At 41.7% G+C, this 20966-nt stretch overlaps 1 protein-coding gene across 11 annotated transcripts in view; it reads right to left on the bottom strand.

Annotated features, from left to right (window-relative positions):
• The window catches only part of NOL10 (nucleolar protein 10), a 119425-nt gene that overhangs the window by 9016 nt on the left and 89443 nt on the right, over positions 1-20966 (bottom strand). For all 11 annotated transcript variants that reach the window (XR_001715130.4, XM_525686.8, XM_016947059.4 and 8 more), the window contains 3 exons: positions 19791-19880; positions 8544-8717; positions 8009-8256 (listed from right to left, as the gene is read on the bottom strand). Coding sequence is in view for 10 of the 11 variants with exons in the window: in XM_525686.8 (XP_525686.2) it covers positions 8009-8256; positions 8544-8717; positions 19791-19880 (512 nt within the window). In the remaining variant the exon portion in view is untranslated. The remainder of the gene's footprint in view (positions 1-8008; positions 8257-8543; positions 8718-19790; positions 19881-20966) is intronic.

The following is a 20966-nucleotide window of genomic DNA, read 5'->3' as shown; positions in this document are numbered from 1 at the left end:
TTAAATATTTAGATGCACCAGGGAGGCTGACTAATTTACTTTGGGGTTTTAAAATACGAACACACGCGCACACACACATATTTAATTAAAACTCAATGCTCCTCAGATGAGAGGTTTTGAATCCCACTGCATGGAAGGGGCAGTGTGGGGGTGGGGGTCATATTCATAAAGGTATGTGCTTCAGGACAAAATTGAGAAGAGTTAATTAACTCTAATTAAAGGAGCCCCCGCTCCATAGTCTACACCGGAGGGAATAAACTAGAAAATGGAGAAAGAGAATCCACAGATAAAGGATTAAGTATTTTTTAAATTTAAAGTACTTTGCTTTAAATAACTACCTTTGACAAATATTTACATATGCCATAAGGTTTAGTAAAAACTTTATTTGAATGCTTTCCGTTTCCATGTGTTGCTTGAAAGGCCCTATTTCAAGAGACTTAAACTCAGGCAACCATGAAATCTGATGCTTCATCTATGGGCATAACGAAGATGTAAAAGATTCTTAATATCCGGCGTTGCTGGAGTGTGGGGAAACAGGCGCTCTGGCCAGAGTGCAAAGTGCTCAAGCCTTTTTGGAGGGTGATCTGGCAGTCTCTATCGCATACCCCCGCTGATCCAGCAAACTCCTACTAGGAATACACTTTAAAGAAATACTTGTCCGTGTGCATACACATATCTGTGACTGTGAAAAGGGAAAGAGAAAAAGCAGCAACCTCAACACCCATCGTCAGAGGAACAACATACATCACAGCACACCCACCTTATGAAGTATTTATGCAGCCAGAAGGTAAGCCTACTGTACTTGTAAAGAAACATTTCCAACACTTGCTGCTAAATGAAAAGAGCAAGTTAAAACAGTATAATTAGGCTGGGCACAGTGGCTCATGCCTGCAATTCCAGCATTTTGGGAGGCTGAGGCAGGAGGATGTTGTGAGGCCAGAAGTTCAACACCAGTCTGGGCAACAAAATGAGACCCCATCTGGACAAAAAATTTAACAATTAGCCGCATGTGGTGGCCTGTAGTCGCAGCTACTCAGGAGGGTGAGGTGGGAGGATCATTTGAGCCCAGCAGGTCGAGGCTGCAGTGAACCATGATTGTGCCTCTGCACTCCAGCCTGGGCGACAGCATGAGACCCATCTCAAAAAATAACATGAGGAGTATGAACCATTCATGTTAAAGAAAAAAAGCTACAGGTATAGATGTGTGAGTGTGAACACATACAGGAATGAATGCATTTTTTAAAGGAGAGAAGTATGGTGCACATGCAGCCATGACCTCAGGGAGGGAGGTGGGGGACAGGAGAGGCTTTAACCTTCAGTCCACACTCTTAAGTGTTACAATGATAACATGCCTACATAGTACTGAGGACGTATTCCTTGAGTAATACAAGATTCTCTTTTTAAAAATGTAAGCCTGGAATTTAATTACTTTCCAGATTAGATTTTTAAATGCTTATATTAAAACAAAGCTGCATTACCTCAGCTCTTATCCACTATCAGAGGAATGTGAGCTGAAGAGTAAAAACATGCCATATTAATTCACAAAGTGGATAATGTTGCAGACACGATAAAAAGCTCACCCAAAGCTACCAAGCTACCCGGTGAAGAAGATGAGTTCCCCAAAGGCAGGGACTGTCTTAAACATCTTTGAATTTCTAGGACCTACCACAGGGCAGGTACTTCAAAGAATGCTTTCATAAATGGAACTGAAAGGCTGCCTGGCAGCTAGTATTGACTACCCAAGGAGAGAAGTTATCCCCATCAACTGAAACGTGGAGAGTTTTCATTCTAAGGACTCTCTTCCTCCACTGTTCACCAACACACACAGCTCCACTCCTATACCTTGCAGGTCACGGCTGCTCCAGATACCAGAAAAGGCTGATGTGCCCAGATTCCTGAGGCCAACAAGCATGGCTTTCCCAATCTTTCTACCTCTAACCAGAATGATTTCCCCTATGTCCACGCATCTGGACTTCTTTCCTCCATGTCTCTGAGGATGCATACCTTGTCTTTTCTGAGGCTCTCCTTACCTGGTACTCGGGCCCACTGCCACCCGGTTCCTTACCAGATGCTACTTTATCAACTGACTCAATTCTCTCAATTCCTTACTACCCACTTTCTGTGGCTGAGTCTTCTCTGCCTACTAACAAATCACGTCTCTCAAGTCTATAAACCGCTTTCCATCAAGTTATTGGCTTTCATCCCTTTCTTTCACTACCAAACTTCTTGAAAGACTCACCTACACTAACTGTTTACTGTGTTTTCTATCTCCCAGTCACTCGTGTCTCTATTGCAGTTGGCCATTTGGCAGGACTGAGAAACGAGTGCCAGTGAGGCCATCCACATACTGGCCTTTTCCCAGCCTTCATGCCTGGGCCTCTCTACTCCGATGGGTGTCAGGACCACTCCCTTCCCTGAGACACGCTCCAGGTTTGGCCCTTTCCAGTTTTCCTCTCAGCTTGTTGACAACTCCAGTATTTTTACTGTCCATCTTCTCCTCTGTCTGCTTTCTAACAGAGTTTTTAGTCCTAGGCAATCAGTACATCTGTGAGGTCTCTAAAATTCTATGCAAATACATCACAGGCATTTGTATTTTTCTCTAGAGAGGTGTATGGTATGGATTTTATCACAGATTCAAGTAAAATATTTGTTTTTCCCCGAGCTTCCATTCTTAGCCCTAATCTTACTTTATACAATGACGCTAAATCTCTTTTCATTCGTGATCTTGACCACACAATAAAGGCTGGTATCTCTCAAACTGACATCTCCAGCCTCCTCTTCCTGGGCCCGATGGACACTGCCACTGGCTTACTGAATGTGACACAGAAGACGCATGGGCTCCTTTATTTAATGTGCACAAAACCCAGCTCATTACTTTTAGCCTTAAACCTATTTTGCATTCTGTATTTTTTACCTCAATGGCAACATTGCCAGACATCTCTACGTCATCCCTGACTATTCCCTTCTCCTTTGATATTATTAGGAACTGATGGTGGAGTTTCTGCCCGTTTTTCTTTCTCACTCTTAGTCTTCTGGTCTGTCTGCTCCTCTCCACCCCATCGTTCAGGCCTGTGGCCCTTCTAACTGGGATGATTCTAATGGTTTGAGAGCTGGTCTCTGGGTGTCCAGGTTCTCCGCACATTGTCTTTCTAAAATGGAGATATTCTGCTAATGGGTTTCTGGGAATAGGGACTTTTTATGCCTATGTTTTTATTTGCTACAACAAACATGCACTGCTTTTATTACAAAAGTATTTACAACACTAGGGGAGGGGTTGGAATAGATTGGATCCCATTCATCTAAGCTGTAAGATCGTGGCTTTCCAGTGCTTGCTCGGCTACCCCTTCAGGCACCCCATGCTCTGGCTGTAGGAAGGCACCCCCCAACCCTTCGCATGGCCTGCCTGTGGCTGCGCCGTGCCTCTGCCAGGAATGCGATCTTTCCCACCAGCCCTGAATGCTCCACTCTGCATCTTTCCACAACCAGTTTCCATATGATTTCAAGGCTCCCCAAATTCAGCTCCTTCCTTCTTATGCTCCTTTCCCATGAGCGCTTCAGGTACGCAGGCCATGTCGTTCTTCCCATCACCTGGGTCTAGAATGCTGGTATGCTCGCACTGAGCAGTTGATAAATGCTTGATGAATGAATGGGTGGTGGAGAGGCTGATAAGTGGATGAACAGACTCACAAACAAAGTTAGCCCACTGTAAGGCATAAAAATATGTGTCGACAGACACACGTGTTTATCTAAAGCCATATGACCACACCAAGCAACGCAGACAGCTCACTCAAGTCTCCAGCTACCATTCACGATCCACCTTTCCCTTTATAGAAACAGTTTTAAAGCTAGGCAAGTCCAAGTGAACATTTAAATATAACACATTCAATCTGATGTTGTCTCTTGTTGACTGGCTTGCGGTAACTTGCAGAATAAACATACAGAGTCACTTTAGTTCTCTGAAGGATCATGGTTTAATGCTTCACCAAATACTCATGTAAATATTATCACTTATATAGTTCTCAAAAAGGATGTTTAACTTAGTGATATTTAACTTAGTAAGAATGTTTAACTTGGTGATATTTAACTTAGTAAGAATGTTTAACTTGGTTATATTTAACTTAGTAAGAATGTTTAACTTGGTGATATTTAACTTAGAATGTTTAACTGCAGTTTATTCACCTTGCTATGGGTTATTCTTAGATACAAATTTTTATCCTCTTTGTTTTATACCTCCATATCCTACTACAGCCCCCAGGCAAAAGGAAGAATGTTAGAGAGATTAGTCAGACCGCCTACCCCCAAATCACAGCCTCCTGTTGCTGTGGTTACACTCAAAACAACTGCTCCCAGATTTTCCTGGTCAATGGCTATGGGGAAAAGGAGTCCTTTCTCAGCAGATCTTGAAGGAGTAACTTCTGAGTTGCCTGATATGTTGTCATGGCAAAAAAGATTCACAGTTTCAGCAAGTATTTCTCAAGTGCCCACTCTATTCTAAGTACTTATTCAAGAGCCAGAGATAAAGCAGTAAATAGAGCAAGACAAAAACAGCATATACTCAACAAATAAACTTACTCCACAGAACCAGAACAGCACAAACCAAGCAGGACTCCCAGTAAAACACCTACGCATAACAGCTGTATAAAAAGTGAGGCTGCACACGCTGCTGGAGAATGTAAAATGGCACAGCCTGTGGACAAGTTTGCCGGTTTCTGAAAAGGCTAAACATAGAGTTACTATATGACCAGCAATTTCTTCCAATTCTTGCACATAGATGAAAACATATGCAAAACACATGTAAAACTGTATAAACCAATGTTCATAGCAGCATTATTCATAAAAGCCAAAAAGTGGAAACTACCCAGATGTCCATCAACTGACGAAGGGATATATAAACTGGTCTATACATACACTGGAATATTACTTGGTAATAAAAACAAATGGAGTGGAGTTGTCCCTTGGTATCCGCTGGGGAATTGGTTCCAGGACCTCCCTTGGATACTAAAATCCATGGATGCTCAAGTTGTATAAAATGGTGTGGTTATTTCCATATAACCTGTGCACACCCTCTCCTATATGTTAAATTATCTCTAGATTACTTATAATACCTAATACAATGTAAATGCTACATGCATAGTTGTTATACTATTGTTTAGGGAATAAAGTCAAGAAAAAAGTCTGTACACGTTCAGTACAGTTACAAATTTTTTCTGAATATTTTCAACCCATATTGGTTGAATTTATGGATGAGGAACCCTTGGATACAGAGGGCTGACTACACTGATAGATGCTACAACACGGATGAACATTAAAGACACTGTACTAAGGGAAAGAGGCCAGCCACAAAAGGCCACACATTATACAGTTCCTTTTACATGAGATGTCAGAATAGGCAAATCGATAAGAGACAGAAAAGTAAACTAGTGGCTGCCTCAGGATGGGAGATGGGGTAGGGTAAATGTGGGGTGACTGCCCATAAGGCGTGGGGTTTCTTTTTGGGGTGATGACAATGTTCTAAAATTAAGGTGATAGTTCCAGAACTCTGTGAATATACTAAAAACCAGTGAACTGCATGCTTTAAGCAGATGAATTGTATGTTACATAAATTATATCTCAAGAAAGTGGTTATTTTAAAAAGTGAGGTTGGTCAGTAAAGAAAACACCTTCAAAAGATACCAGGAACATTATAGTTGGCCCTTGAATGACATGGGTTTGAACTGCACTGCTCCACTTATACACGCAGTTTTTCCAAAAAAAGTTAACACCATTACTCGCCTCCCCTGCCTCCCTTCCACTTCCTCCTCTTCTGACTCTGCCATCCGAGACAGGAAGGCCAATCCCTTCTCTTCTTCCTCTTCAGACCACTCAACATGAAGACAACAAGGATGAAGACCTTTACAATGATCCTCTCCCACCTAATGAATAAATATATTTTCCTTTCCTTATGATTTTCTTAATAACATTTGCTTTTCTCCAGCTTATCTTATTGTATGAGTACAGTATACAATACATAGAACATACAAAATATGTGGTAATTGACCCCTGACTGTTAAAAATTCTGGTTACCAGTAGGCTATTAGTAAAGTTTTCGGGGATATTCTAGGTTCTCAGTCACCAGGAAGGTTAAAAAAAAAAAAATGAAGTTTTCGGGAAATCAAAAGTTGTATGTGTTAGGTCTAGACTTTCTAGTGAAAATAAATAACACAAAAAGTGAAATGCATATATATATATATTTTTTTTTTTCTTTTTTTTTTTTTTTTTGAGATGGAGTCTAGTTCTGTTGCCAGACTGGAGTGCAGTGGCGTGATCTCGGCTCACTGCAACCTCTGCCTCCCGGGTCCAAGCAATTCTCCTGCCTCAGCCTCCTGAGTAGCTGGGACTACAGGCACGTGCCACCACACCCAGCTAAGTTTTATATTTTTAGTAGAGACGGGGTTTTACCATGTTGGCCAGGATGGTCTCCATCTCCTGACCTCATGATCCGCCCCCCTCGGCCTCCCAAAGTGCTAGGATTACAGGCGTGAGCCACCATGCCCGGCCTAAATGCACATTTTTTACTTTGCAGGGGGTTGGCACTCCTAGCCCTCGAGTTGTTCAAGGGTCAACTCCACTGGCTTCTTTATTCATGGACATATCTTTAGTTAGTTCATCAGAACCAGAATTTTGAGGTGCTTCTGAATTCTAAATTCAAGGATTCACTACATCTGGTGTTGCAGATATTTGCTAGAAGCTGGTGAAATAAAGATGAATAAAACATATCTCAACCCCAGAAACAATTCCACCTGTTCACTGATGTCCTCCCCACCCTTTTCCTCCTCCCACTTCGGAGAAAACACCTTCTCCTGCATGGAGAGCTGGGAGCTGGAGAAGTACAAGGTACAGAAATGTACTGACCCCAGCCTAACACCTCGTCTATTCTGCCCACTCCTCTTGCTCCGCCTCAAGACTGCTCCCTTGGCTCCCCAGACATTCCACTATTCTTTTAAGACATCTCCTGTGACCGTCTATCATATTCCAATCTTGTGCATCAATACTTTGCCTAGGAATTCTCAAAGCAGAGACTTGCATAATTTAGAGTTTATATACAACTTGGGCTTGACACCTAGCTTGTTCCTGACTCAGACTCCTGACGACTGAAAATTATTCAAATAAAACTACCTTTTTTGGGGAAGGTTAATTTTTTTGGAAGGGTGGTAAATATTTATAACATAAAACTTACCATTTTAACCATTTTTAAGTAGACAGTTCAGCAGCATTAAGTACATTCACACTGTTGTACAACCGCCACTACCAACTATTTCCAGAACATTTTCATAATCCAACCTGAAACTCTGTACCCATGAAACACTCGGCAACCACCATTCTACTTTCTGCCTCTTTCTACATATTTGCCTATTCTAGAATACCACTCTTTTCAATCTCTCAATTTTCCTGAAAAAGACTTAAAATTTCTGGCAATTTTCCAAGTAACCTTTTCAATAACCAGGTAAAGTGAGATGGGGTAAACATAACCGAGGTTCTAATTTTTTAAAATAACTTTGTGAAGAAGCAGAAAAGTTGTCATCTCCTAGCAACCACTGTCCAAAAGGCTTCAAACCACTGATCTGTAGGGCACAGAGTAAGTATTTGTAGGTGAGGGAACCCCATGGGGAAAAAACAAGGACAAGGAAAGTGTGTGGCTTCTGCAGCTTAAAAGTGTTCCACTGATACTCATAAGGCTCCCTCTACCCTGTATTTTACTGCATGTAAACTATACCTCAAAAAGTTGTGACAAATAAGTAAATCCCCTAGAGACCACTGTACTTCAATAGCGACGCTCCCCTCAGGCCTCCTGGGTGCTTCCCTCACATCACCTCCTGCACGGCCTTACCTCCCCCGCTTCCCTCGTCCCCTCCACCCTCTGCACCTCCATCATCCAAAGACAGAAATGTCATCTTTAGGGCAATGTGCCAGAGAGGAAAAGCAAGGGCTTGGTTACATGTCAACTGTGCACTCAGGCAGTGCTACTCACTTCATCAGTTTCTGCTTTGTGGCAGAATCTTTGAAGCTTCTAAATTCTTCTCCTGCTTTGATCTCATAAAACTGGGGCTTTAGGACTGTCTGCTGGTCCTCCTTGAGTCGTTCCTGCCGCTTCACTTTTTCCTCCTGCTGGAGGAGTCTGCGTTGCTTCCTGACCTCTTCAACCCAGGCTTTTTCATCATCTGAACTCTCCGAACTTTCTGCATCACTTGGTTTTCCTTCCGGCTCTTCCTCCTCTTCCTGAGAATAAAAATAGTAAGCAGCAACTCCTTTCCCCCAGTCAAACACAGACCCCTTGGTTTCTCTGAAGCAGCACTGGCCCATTAATGAGTGCCTAACAGCTGCTCTACTGCATGCATCAGGAGAAATGCCTTTAATTAAATAAGATAATACTCCTAAGCCGAATGTCAAACACTTAATATGGAATTAATTACATCTCAAGTATAATCAAAGACTCTTCTAACTTACAAAGAAAACATTACATTAAAGAAACAGTAGCTAATTCTAACTGATAAGGAGTACATTACTTTTTCACGAAGTTCTTGTTGCTCTAAGAGTCTTAGTTTCTTCTTCCTTTTTTCACTAATTTTTGAAACAAGTGGATTCAGAAGCCTAAATTCTTCACTCTCTTCATCTACTTGGAAGTCAGGGTTCTCAAACATAACTTTAAATCGATCATCGGTGAGAATATTAGGAAGACTCTACAAGGAGGAAAAAGTACGTAAAAATTTAAGTTAATATCTGATTAAAATTTGACCAGAAACATGGTTTTAAAACACTGATTCTATTATAAGTTAATAAGCAGCATGAGGCATACATTATTAACTCATTATGAAATTTCTTCCAGGACTTTCAACGTGCCCCTAGGTTTTAGCTGCCACCACCAAAACAACCTCTATTAATCTACTTTGCAGATGCTCTACACCACTTGGCCATTACACACAATGAGCCAAGAATGAGCCTTTTGGCTAACTTTATGCTTAACAGATTAGAAAGAATTTCTTCAATTAACATTTTAATGCAAAAAAACACCTTTCAAGAAGATACTAGGTTTTTAGAAAGTGGCTTTTATTATTTTTTAGAGATACGGTCTCACTCTGTCACCCAGGCTGGAGTGCAGTGGCACAATCACAGCTCACTGCAGCCCCAACCTCCTGGGCTCAAGTGATCCTCCCACCTCAGTCAGGCTCCCAAGTAGCTGGGACCACAGGTGCACCACCGCACCCGGCTAATTTTTTTTTTTTTTGTAGAGATGGGTCTCACTATGTTGCCCAGGATGGTCTTGAATTCTTGGGCTCAAGCAATTTCTCGTGCCTTGGCCTCCCATAGTACTGGGATTACAGGCATGAGCCACTGAAAACAGGGCTTTTAAATAAAGCTTAGTTACTACACTGACTTAAAATAAGCAATTCTTTCAACTTCAGATTCCAAAACTGGGAGAGGAGGTATACAAAGCCAGTAACTCACATGGTGGGATGCAGGAAGCTGGTGATGTCAGTTTACCGATTCCAGCTGAGTTACTGGGAAACCGAACCTTTCCATCCCCTACAGGGTTGTTTCATCAATATTCCCCCTCAGGTCAACTAATTGTTGTCAAAGGATATTGTGTATCCTTTAGATACAAAAACTTTGGCTACTGAGACCCATTTAGATAGCTCAGGACTGACACTAAATTCCTTTTTATTTGTACCATTTTCAATGGAAAGTTTTCTAAACTGTACTGTAAACTTACCTGTTCACTTAAGTAGATGACAGAGAATCTTACACATTTAGGACTGTCTTATTGTTCCTTCTCTGCTACAGGCTTGGAAGCCAGATGAAACAGCTTACTCAGAATTGTTTGTCAATCAGAGTAAACAGCCCTGAACACTGCTGGAAAAAGCTGACCTGTTTGTGATGGACTCTGACTCTGCTGAACAGACTACTTTACTATTTCTCCACTGTTGAGAGTAAACAAGATTGCAGGCAGTTGAGTTCTGAATATTATTTGTGTGACAGACCTATACAAAAGTTTAGTAAATCATAAGATATTAAGGAACTTGGCCTGTTTATTATTTGTATGTACCTAAAAACAGATAAACCCTTACCTAAAATTCTAAGATATTAAATGCAGCAAGTTTTCCCTGATTAAACATCATTTCCAAGAAAGACTTAGGACGGAGGGAAAAAGAAAGGTAAGATCGGGTTCCTGATCCTAAACTAGTAAGGAAGAAAAAACACTGCAAACACGTGCTACTAGGCCTCTTCTGAGGGCTGCTCGGTAGTGCTGAAAGTGCCACAGGAGAGGACAGAAAAAGGAATCCCAACAAGACACCCCAGGAGGGGCCTTGGGGGGTGCAGCATCAGGGAGGGGGCTTGAAACATGAGTAGGTTTCAACAAGTAGAAATCTGAAGAAACAGCATTTCCAGCCGATGGGAGTGGTGAATAGTCTGGCGACATAAGAATGATGCAATTTCGAAACAATTTTTTGATTGGGTCATACTGTAAAGGATTTTAAATACCATGACTGTTATTTTGAAGATATAAGGGGAAACCACTAGCGAAGAGAAGGAGGGGGAGGGAGAAGAGGAAGAGGAAAAGGAAGAGAAACGAAGGAGGGAGACAGGGAAGGAGGGAGGAAGGAGAAGATGGATGATCAACAGAAGTGTGCTTCAAGACTCCCAGATGACAGAACTGGCCAGGTGGTGGTTCATGCCTGCAATCTCAGCACTTTGGGAGGCTGAGGTGGGAGGACTGCTTGAGGCCAGAAGTTCAAGACCAGCCTGGGCAACATGGTGAGACGCTGTCTATACAAAATATAAAAAATTAGTCAGGCGTGGTGGTGCACGCCTGTAGTCCCAGCTACTTGGAAGGCTGAGGTAGGAGGATCGCTTGAGCCTGGGAAGTCAGGGCTGCAGTGAGTTGAGATCACACCATGCCCTCCAGCCTGGGTAACAGAGAGACCTTGTCACAAACAAACAAACAAACAAAACAACCCAAAATTGTGCTTCAAAAGTCTGCAGCAGCATGATGTCTGACGGACTGCTGAGTAAGAAGTTAGCATCATGAGAAGACTAAGAAGCCATTTTAAGAAACTGGCAAGAGAGACAGGGCCTGAATTAGGGCAATGGGAACAGACAGTTTTTAAGAAAGAATAATTGTGAGATACAGTTCTAAATTAGAATTGACAGATCCAGCTATGGAGATGGGAGGGTTAAGAATTAAAAACAGGGTTAGAAACTTCTCTCAAACATGTAGCTTAAGCAACCAGAAAGCTGGCGACACTGAGTTAGAATCCATCACTGGAGAGCATTAGGAAAAAACGCAGGGGTGGAGTAAAGGGGAAGAAATCACGCTCCATTTAGGGCTGCCTATGCCTGTGGCACAGGGAGAAGAGCACCAGGATTCAGACGGACACCACTAGGTGTCTGGGAACGATGCGCCATGTCTCAGGGGAAAGGAGGGGGCTATGATGTAAATTTTGGAGTTATCTGTAGATATCGGATAGGTGATATTGTCAAAGATAATTTCAAATGAATAACTATGTGCCTATTACACATTTTCAGGTTAAAAAAAACCCAAGGGCAAATATTTACTTTTCATCTTACTATATTTATTAAAGTAATAATCATATTTAATAAATAGAGAAAATGTTACAAAGACTACATATGTTGCTGGTATTAAGATTTTTTTCTTAATTTAAAACAAATCAATTGCATTGCCTAAAGACAAGTATGCTTTGGATGAACAACTATAAAATAAAACCTCTTCTGACCCAGCTTGTAAAAATATTTCCCTCAGGGTTTTTTCCTAGTCTGTTTGTTTTCACAGCTGTCTTAAGGAAAAAAGTAGGATAAGGTATAGCTATTAATGTTCTATAGGAGCTTACAAGTGTCTGGCTAGTGATCCGTCCTATAAATACCCGTCTACACATGCTCAACTTTACCATTAAAATACAGAAAACATTAAAGTACTATTCATACCACAGTCCTACCTGGAAGAATGGTATCTGTCTACCTGAGTGGGATGCCTATTATTATTTTGTTCCAACATAGTAACGTATATGAAGAATGATTGCCATTTGAAACAAATTAGTTTTTTTTTTTTCTTTTTTTTCTTTTGAGATGGGGTCTTGCTCTGTCACGCAGGCTGGAGTGCAGTGGTGTGATCTCGGCTCACTGCAACCTCTGCCTCCCGGGTTCAAGCGATTCTCCTGCCTCAGCCTCCTGGAGTAGCTGGGATTACAGGCACGCGCCACCACGGCCGGCTAATTTTTGTATTTTTAGTAGAGACGGGGTTTCACCAGTTGGTCAGGCTGGTCTCAAACTTCTGACCTGGTGATTCGCCTGCCTCGGCCTCCCAAAGTGCTGGGATTACAGGCGTCAGCCACTGCACCCCGGCCAATCAAATTAGTTCTTTCAATGCTATGATACCTATGAAGTTAGGCTGGTACAGACTTCTGAGTAAAGATGGTGGCTTGAACACCAGTATCTTCTAATCTCTCCTAAAACTTCACTGGAACAACAGAAAAGGAGCTTTTTAAAAAGGGCATAAACCCTTAAGAAAAAAAGGAAAGGAAATAGGGGTAATAAAAATTTGGAAGCCAGAAAGAAAGCCTATTTAAAAATCACACCCCAGCTCTGGAAAGGCTGGCCCCAGCCCTCTCCCACTGAGAAGTTGCTTGGCTGAGGCTGGCACTGCAAGAGCAAGAGAGGTGTGCTGGCCACAAGGAGGGGAGGGCAAGGCTGGCACAGGGGGGTGAGGTGCCCTCTGGACCCCTCCAACCTCCTGTGACCTACAGTGGTCAGTTCTAGGAATGCTGGTAGCCAGGCCTTTACCCCCCCAAGCAGGAGGACCTGACCAGCCAAGAGAAAGACCTAACAGACAATGACATGTGCAGCGTCCCTCCCCAAACAGTGTGGCCAAGTCACCGCACAGTGACTGAGGGACCCTGTCCCCACCTAGAGTTTTCATTCAGTTTTTTAACTCTCTTATTCCTCACTGCCAAAAAATAACTATGGATCATGGCAGGAAAAACTAATTGAAATTTTCTTTCAAGAAAATTTCCCAGCACTGAAGACCGAACTTCTAGACTGAGATGGGCTTGCAGCACAGTACAGTCGCTTCGTGTCAGGTTTCCCAGGACGCTTCCTCTTCCTGGGCTTACACTGTTATTTTAGAGAAACAACTCCCCTAGCAACTTCCCGAGGAAAAGCAGCATTTAAGGGGAATTGGTTGTTGTTGAGAACTTGCATGTCTGAAAATATCTACCATACCCTCACATGGACTGACTGCTTGCCTAGGTTGGAAACTATATTCCTTCAGGAAACTGAAGGTTCTTGTAATTCTCTGTCCAACATGGGCTGAGGTGAAGTGAATGCCCAGGATAATGGTAAAGGGAGGTCCCAGGATTAGAAGGTGACCAGGCCAGAATGGAATGGGGCAGAAAATTCTAGAAGCAACTTCTTCAGGAAGGTAAATAAGCATAAGTCTAACCTATCTAAACACCTCAAAATAAGACTTAGAGAACTGACATAGAATTGGGTGTTGATTAGTGATAACTACATAGAAAACGAGCAAGAGAGACAATTATTAACTTCAAAGGACACAAAGATTGAACAAGAAATGCAGTCACAGATTACTACTGACTCGGCTGGAAATAGCACTTACGTAGGCCAGGCATGGTGGCTCGTGCCTGTAATCCCAGCACTTTGGGAGGATCTCTTGAGCTCAGGAGTTGGAGACCAGCCCAGACAACACAGTGAGACCTCAGCTCTACTAAAATATATACATACCTATATATTAGCTGGGTGTGGTGTGCACCTGTAATCCCAGCTACTTGAGAGGCTGAGGTGGGAGGATCACTTAAGCCCGAGAGACTGAGGCTGCAGTAAGCTATGATTCTGCCACTGTACTCCAGCCTGGGTAACAGGCTCTATCTCAAAAAACAAAAGTACGACAATGTAATGCTGAATACCAACTTAATCAAAATCACAATATAGCTTCCTTGAAAAGGAAAGTTATCAAAAGATAATGCCTAACACTAAAAAGTTAAGAGGTAGGACTACAGGCAAGAGGGAGGGAAGGGGAGGGGGCAGAGAGAGAGAGAGAGAGAGAGAGAGAGAGAGAGAGAGAGAGAGAGATTTATACCAAAATAATCAGCTAAAAAGGCAAAAGTGGTTGTCTGAGAAGAGGTGAAAATGGAGGAAGGCAGAGGGAGGAAAAGGGGCAGACAGTGGGATGGCCTACATTCCTAACAAACCTTGGAGAAATGTTTAGGTTTTTTTTGTTTTTGTTTTTGACAGAGTCTCACTCTGTTACTGGGCTGGAGTGCAGTGGCACAACCATGGCTAACTGTGGCCTTGCAGGGAGATCCTCCCACCTCAGCCTCCTGAGTAGCTGGGACCACAGGCATGCACCACTACACCCAGCTAATGTTTTGTAGAGATGCGGTTTCACCATGTTGCCCAGGCTGGTCTTGAACTCCTGGGCTCAAGTGATCCTCCCTGCCTTGGCCTCCCAAAATGATGGGATTACAGAAATGTTTTTTTGTTTTGTTTTTTTGTTTGTTTTTTGAGATGGAGTCTTGCTCTGTTGCCCAGGCTAGAGTGCAATGGCATGATCTTGGCTCACTGCAACCTCTGCCTCCCAGGTTCAAGCAATTCTCCTGCCTCAGCCTCCCAAGTAGCTGGGATTACAGGTGCGCACCACCACATCCAACTAGTTTTTCTATTTTTAGTAGAAATGGGGTTTCACTGTGTTGGCCAGAGTGGTCTCAAACTCCTGGCCTCAAGTGATCTGCCTGCCTTGGCCTCCCGAAGTGCTGGGATTACAGGTGTGAGCCCGTAAAGTTTGTGTTAGGCACTGTGCCCAGACTGAAATGTTTAGTTTTTAAAACTATGTATGTATAACTGTAATTTAAAAAAAAAATTTAATTGATACTAAAAAAGCTTTAAAAATAATATTTTGGATGTTAAAACTGACCTGATCCAACCCAAAGTATCTGCACCTAATTGTATTCCCTAGAGAGATGAAGTATTACTTTAATATAAGTTCTCAGTGGTATTTAGTAATTCCTGAAACTGCTAAAATATCTCTTCCATGGGTTCCTAGCCACAGAATACACATAGCCTAGAACAGTGATCCTCAACCTTTTTGGCACCAGGGACTAGTTTCGGAAAAGACAAGTTTTCAACAGATGGTGGTGGGGGGGGGGGGGTGGGGCAAGGGAGTTTTGGGATGATTCAAGCGCATTGCATTTATTGTGCACTTTATTTCTATTATTATGACACTGTAATAATAATGAAATAATTGTACAACTCGCCATAATATAAAATCAGCGGGAGCCCTGAGCTTGTTTTCCTGCAACTAGAAAGTCCCATCGGGGGCTAATGAGAGACAGTGACAGATCATCAGGCATTAGATTCTCATAAGGAGCAGGCAACCTAGATCCCTCACATGCGCAGTTCACAATAGGGTTCGTGCTCCTATGAGAATCTAATGTGGCCACTGACCTGACAGGAGGTGGGGCTCAGGCAGTAATGTGAGCGATGGGGAGTGGCTGTAAATACAGATGAAGCTTGAGGTTCATCTCCTGGTGTGCGGCCTGATTCCTAACAGGCCCCAGACCAGTACCATGGCCTGGGGGTTGGAGACCCCTGGCCTAGAGATCTCATGCACAGTCCTGCCTGAGCTGCTGCAGAATGAAAGAAAAGTACATTCATCAGAGACTTTAAGGCCACAGCAAGAAACTGACAAAAAAGACTAACATACAAAAAATGATACCTATAGGAAAAATAGCTCTAACCAAAATTCAAACCCTCACAAATCAAACAGATCACAGATGCCCATGCCTCTCAAAGCTGTTTGTGCATACTGGAAATTCAATACATATTTGTTGAAAGAATAAATACATTCATTCATTTTTTTTTTTAAAGAGATGCTGTCTTGCCCTGTAGCCCAGGCTGCAGTACAGTGGTGTGATCATGGCTCACTGCAGACTCCAACTCCTGGGCTCAAGTAATCTTCCTGCCTCAGCCACCCAAAGTATTGGGAATACAGGCGTGAGCCACTGCACTCGGCCTTAATTGTTAACTAGAATTAATGCAACCAAAATTTCTGAGTTTGGATAATGTCCATATAATACTGATTGACATTATGTGGTGGGCCACTTCCCATTTTAGGTTCAATATCAACCATACAGTAAACATCTTATTCGATTTTTGTGTTCTCAGTGGCAGCAATATTTGGGAACACATTTCACTGTCTCCAATAAATTTCAGCTGCAGACAAGGCAAAACATACCTTTCAAATTGGTATTGCAAGATACCGACTTTCAAATCAGGAGGTATCACAGCTAGTAAAGTTCTCAAGCTTTTGAGGAGCTGAGTTCAAAGGCAAGACTAATGATCTGCTGATGAGACTTAGCAATTCTTTCAAGTAGTCTTTTAAATTATAATGAAGGATTCTTTCCTTAATTCATGAGTGATTTCTACGATCTTCACTTTACATAAGATGAAACTGTTCAACAACAAATTATACTAACTTTTTCCAAGCACAGCCTCAGATTTTCAAAAGACCATATATAAATATTTCTGGAATGAAACTGAGCTCTGATAATAGGTCTGATTTGGGCTAGGAAGTCACCAACAAGAAGATTAGGGGCACATTTTACAAGTACTACTCTTTGGAAGAATTCTGTTATCACGTGATATGGCTACAAAGATCACATTTCCAGCTATGAAGAGCTGAAGAGAAACTGCTGTTTGATGGAAGAAGATAGGAATTTCTAAGGTTCTTCCTCCTTTTCACTGGAAGTAAAATGGTACACAGCTTGGTAATTCTTTACAGGGTGACCCACAAATAGGTTTTAAAATAATCAAATGCCATCCTGATAGTTAATTAGAGAATATGTAGCAACAAAATGAGTGAACATCAACGGAACGTAGATGTGACTGGAGATAACAGAAAGGCAAGTTCTTGATTCGCACGGTGCCAACAGGAAGGAGTAGCTAAGGAATGCAGTTGAAGAATACCAGGTGCCCCAACAAGACGGTTCAAATTTCAGTTATCTCTGTTCATCAACTGAGTACGTTCATAAAGTATAACTCCACAGCGAGCTCTTTAGTCCACAAATCCCTACGTAAATAATGGGTTGCTTTTCTCAAAGCCTGTCAGTGACCGGACACTGCATCAGGCGGTGTGATGCACAGTGAATTTCCTGTTCAGTTCCTGCAGACAGGACGCGTGTATAACTGTTGCACTGCTTCTTTAGATACTGAAGACAAACTCGTGTGACATTTACAAAAAAGAACAATTTACAGAGAACTAATCAACAAGATAAAACTGCAACAACAAAAATGTGAATCAAATTTAAAGGGAGTTATAGAAGAAAGAGCTGGCTGTGGGAATACAGGGAATGTGGCTACTGTCACTGGCTGGCACTCTAAGTCTGTAGTGAGGGGACCACGTAATGGTGAACCTCTGAAAACAAATGAGGAAAACAGTTGTGACAAGAAGAAGAAAAGTGTCCCAGTGGAAGTGACACTGGCAAAAAACTTTACATGAAAGGAACTCTCAGAGACAATTCATAACGTCAAAAGAGCAAAGGATGAAACATCGGAAGCTTATCCAAACTTAGAAAGTGAGTATGACAATTTGCTGAGGCAAAGAAAAATGCTGGCTCCGTATCAAAAGTTTAGGAGGAGAAAACAGTAAGCACTGTTCCAAGTACTATTGACAAAAGAAATAAAAGAAAACAAAGAAAATAAAATACTCAATTAGGCTTTATTCCTAATGTTTTAAATTGCAATATAATGAAAAGATCCTAGTTTTCCAATTTATAATGGACAGTAAGAGAGTTTTTAATGTTTTGTCAAAAATGTTTAAAGGCATGGAACAATGCTAATTTTCCCTACTGACCATGAGCATTGCTCTGCATGTGTTCAACTTGTGAGGTCATTTCCACCATCCTACACTATGGGGTATTCTAAATCTTCTCTGGCTGCCCTCAACCTCAGCAAAGGTCTACAAAGAAATGGGGGGAAGAGAAGGGCACTTCTGCATCTAGATAATCACAGGGCCTTATAAACAGGCTCTGGTATAGCATGCTGCACAAAGTAGCAAAATTAAATTGTAACTTAAGTATTCTTGCCTCTATCAGATGATAAAGACTCTGGCATAAAACACAGATAGGAATGCAAACATCTACAGTCTAAGTTAGCTCTACTCTCTATCTACTGAAGCCTTAGGGTATGTACATCCAAAGATCACTTCCATTTAGCTTTTACTGTAAAATGACATTACGAAGCAGAAAAGTTACCTCCCTAATCATGCTTAGGCTTAGCTAACAAGAAGATCAGTGTGAATACTCTGAGGAGAGAGTCAACACAGCAGGAAAGACTTGTATTTTAAACACTTAAAGATATATATATTCATTTATACACATTGGTGTAACTTAGGAAGGTGCAGAGCCATTACACGCAGACATAAATTCAAATATTAATAAGTTTGAGGAATTATTTCAACATTGGCATACTATTCATGTCATGAAAATGGAAACCTAAAAGTCCTCTATTTACTTGAGAGGCTTCCAGAAATTAAAATTTAAATAATATACTAAAAGAATGTAATAAACGAGGATGAGGGGATGCAGGGAAAGGCTAAGGAAGCAGAAGACAGCAAGGGGGAGTCTTGAGTCTGAATCCATTTGGAAATCACAGCTGTAAGAATGCCCATATCCGGTCCTTGCATGTTACAGATGAAAAAACTGTGACCCAGTGAAGATGAGCAATCACCGAAGATTACACAACCAGTGTGCCAAGAGCTAGGAACAAGATCCTTTAGTTGCAGTCCCTGGGTACTGAAGAGCATGAACAGAAATGAAGACAAAAGGAGCTCACTCATCTTAGATGCACATACCTGGTTAAAAACCAGAGGACAGAGAAAGAATAAGCTAAAAAAAAAGAACCTCCTGAGGGCACCACACAGCTGGCCCAAAACTACAAGGTCAGCTCCTTACTCATTAGGTTCTGCAGGCTGTCGCAGAGATCAGTTCTTTCAAACTCATTCCAGCACATAACCAAGCTTGGCTATCTGCCTGCCTCATCTAAGCAGAGAAAACAAGATTGGCAAGGACCCAGGTACCTTCATACATCTGAAAACACTAGAAAAATCTCACCTCTGGACAATACCAACTAAACAAAGTGCTTTTATTTATTTTATGACTAATCTTTGTCTATTTTCACATTAATAAAGGAAAGCAGGTGGAAGTTACACTTCAGCCTGCATACTCGTAAGAACACCAAGTCTAAATAAAAATCAGTTACTTCTGGAGTTATGAACAAAGAAAAACAATAATCTAAACGTTTAACAATAGAAGGATTGAGTAAATTATAATCATTTCATAAAACAGAATATGTAGCCATTAAAAATATTTACAAAGAATTTTTAACAAAATGGGAAACCACCTGTGTTATTTTAAAGAATCAGGATAAACATTTTACACATACAAGACTCTTGCTATTGTAGTTTCTAATTTTGAAACAAATAAGACAGGAAGAAAATTCACTGAAATATTAATGATGCCTTTCTCTGGTATAAGAATCGTAAGGATAGCTTTCTTCTTGATATTCTTTTCTATTTTCCAGACTTCCCATCTTAAGCATATACTAATCTTATACGCAGGAAAGAAAAAGTCCTACATGTATTTTTAAAGTAAAAAGAAACAATAAAAAAGATGTAAGTTACTATCAACAAAATGCAGAAACAATTTGCCGATACTTTTTCACCTTACCTTAACTTTCTTTTTCCATGTAGATTTCTGCTTCTCCTCTTCTTCTTCAATTAATTTAAGTGCCAGCTCTTTGTTAACTTTTGGCAATTTCTAGAGAGAAAATAAAAGCTGGTATTTTATTTTATTTTAAAAGCTAACATATTTACATATTAGCTTAAAGGTAAACAGTTGTGTAAGTATAATTTCATAAACAGGAGATAACTAATTCTTATTTTATTATTTTTTTTTTGAGATGGAGTCTCGCTCTGTCACCCAGGATGGAGTGCAGGGGCGCAATCTCAGCTCACTGCAACCTCCGCCTCCCGGGTTCATGCCATTCTCCTATCTCAGCCTCCTGAGTAGCTGGGACCACAGGCACCCGCCACAACGTCCGGCTAATTTTTTGTATTTTTAGTAGAGACGGGGTTTCACTGTGTCAGCCAGGACAGTCTCGATCTCCTGACCTCGTGATCCGCCTGCCTTGGCCTTCCCAAAGTGCTGGGATTATTACAGGCAGGAGCCACCACGCCCAGCCAACTAATTCTTATTTTTAAAATTTCATTATCCTCATAGTAGGAAATGTAGACAGGTGATGATACCAGGTGGGCCACATGGCAAAAAAACGGCAACCCCAGCTTACTGCTAGGGAACTTGCCCTCATTTCTCTTCCCAGGGCACTGAGAACCTCTTTCCAGTGCACTGAGAGGCAGTGCAATGGCTCATGACTGTAATCCCAGCACTTTGGGAAGCCGATGGGAGGCTCACTTTAGCCCTGAAGTTAAAGACCAGCCTGGGCAACACGGCAAAATTCTGTCTCTACTAAAACTACAAAAAATTAGTTGAGTGTGGTAGTGTGCGCCTATAGTCCCTAGCTACTTGGGAGGCTGAGGTGGGAAGATCACTTGAGCTCAGGTCGAGGCTGCAGTGAGCTCTGATCATGCCACTGTACTCCACCATGGGCAACAAAGCAAGATCCTGTCTCAAAAATACACCAGAAATCTTTTAACAGTCTGGAAAAACAAAAAAAGTACTGAGGGTAAATGCAGAAAACAGTCACTAGTCTTTTATAGTGACAGAGTATGTACGTATACCAACGTTCAGTTATACACACTGGTATCATTTGGTGGTTGAAATGAACCAACAGGGGCGGCTGCAGACAGACTGTAAGGCAGGTGCGGGAGCAGGACCTGCCCTTCC

Source organism: Pan troglodytes, chromosome 12 (assembly GCF_028858775.2).
Source record: "Pan troglodytes isolate AG18354 chromosome 12, NHGRI_mPanTro3-v2.0_pri, whole genome shotgun sequence".
Taxonomy (NCBI): domain Eukaryota; kingdom Metazoa; phylum Chordata; class Mammalia; order Primates; family Hominidae; genus Pan; species Pan troglodytes.
The sequence above is the reverse complement of the archived record's forward strand: the minus strand, read 5'-3'. Positions and strand labels throughout refer to the sequence as shown.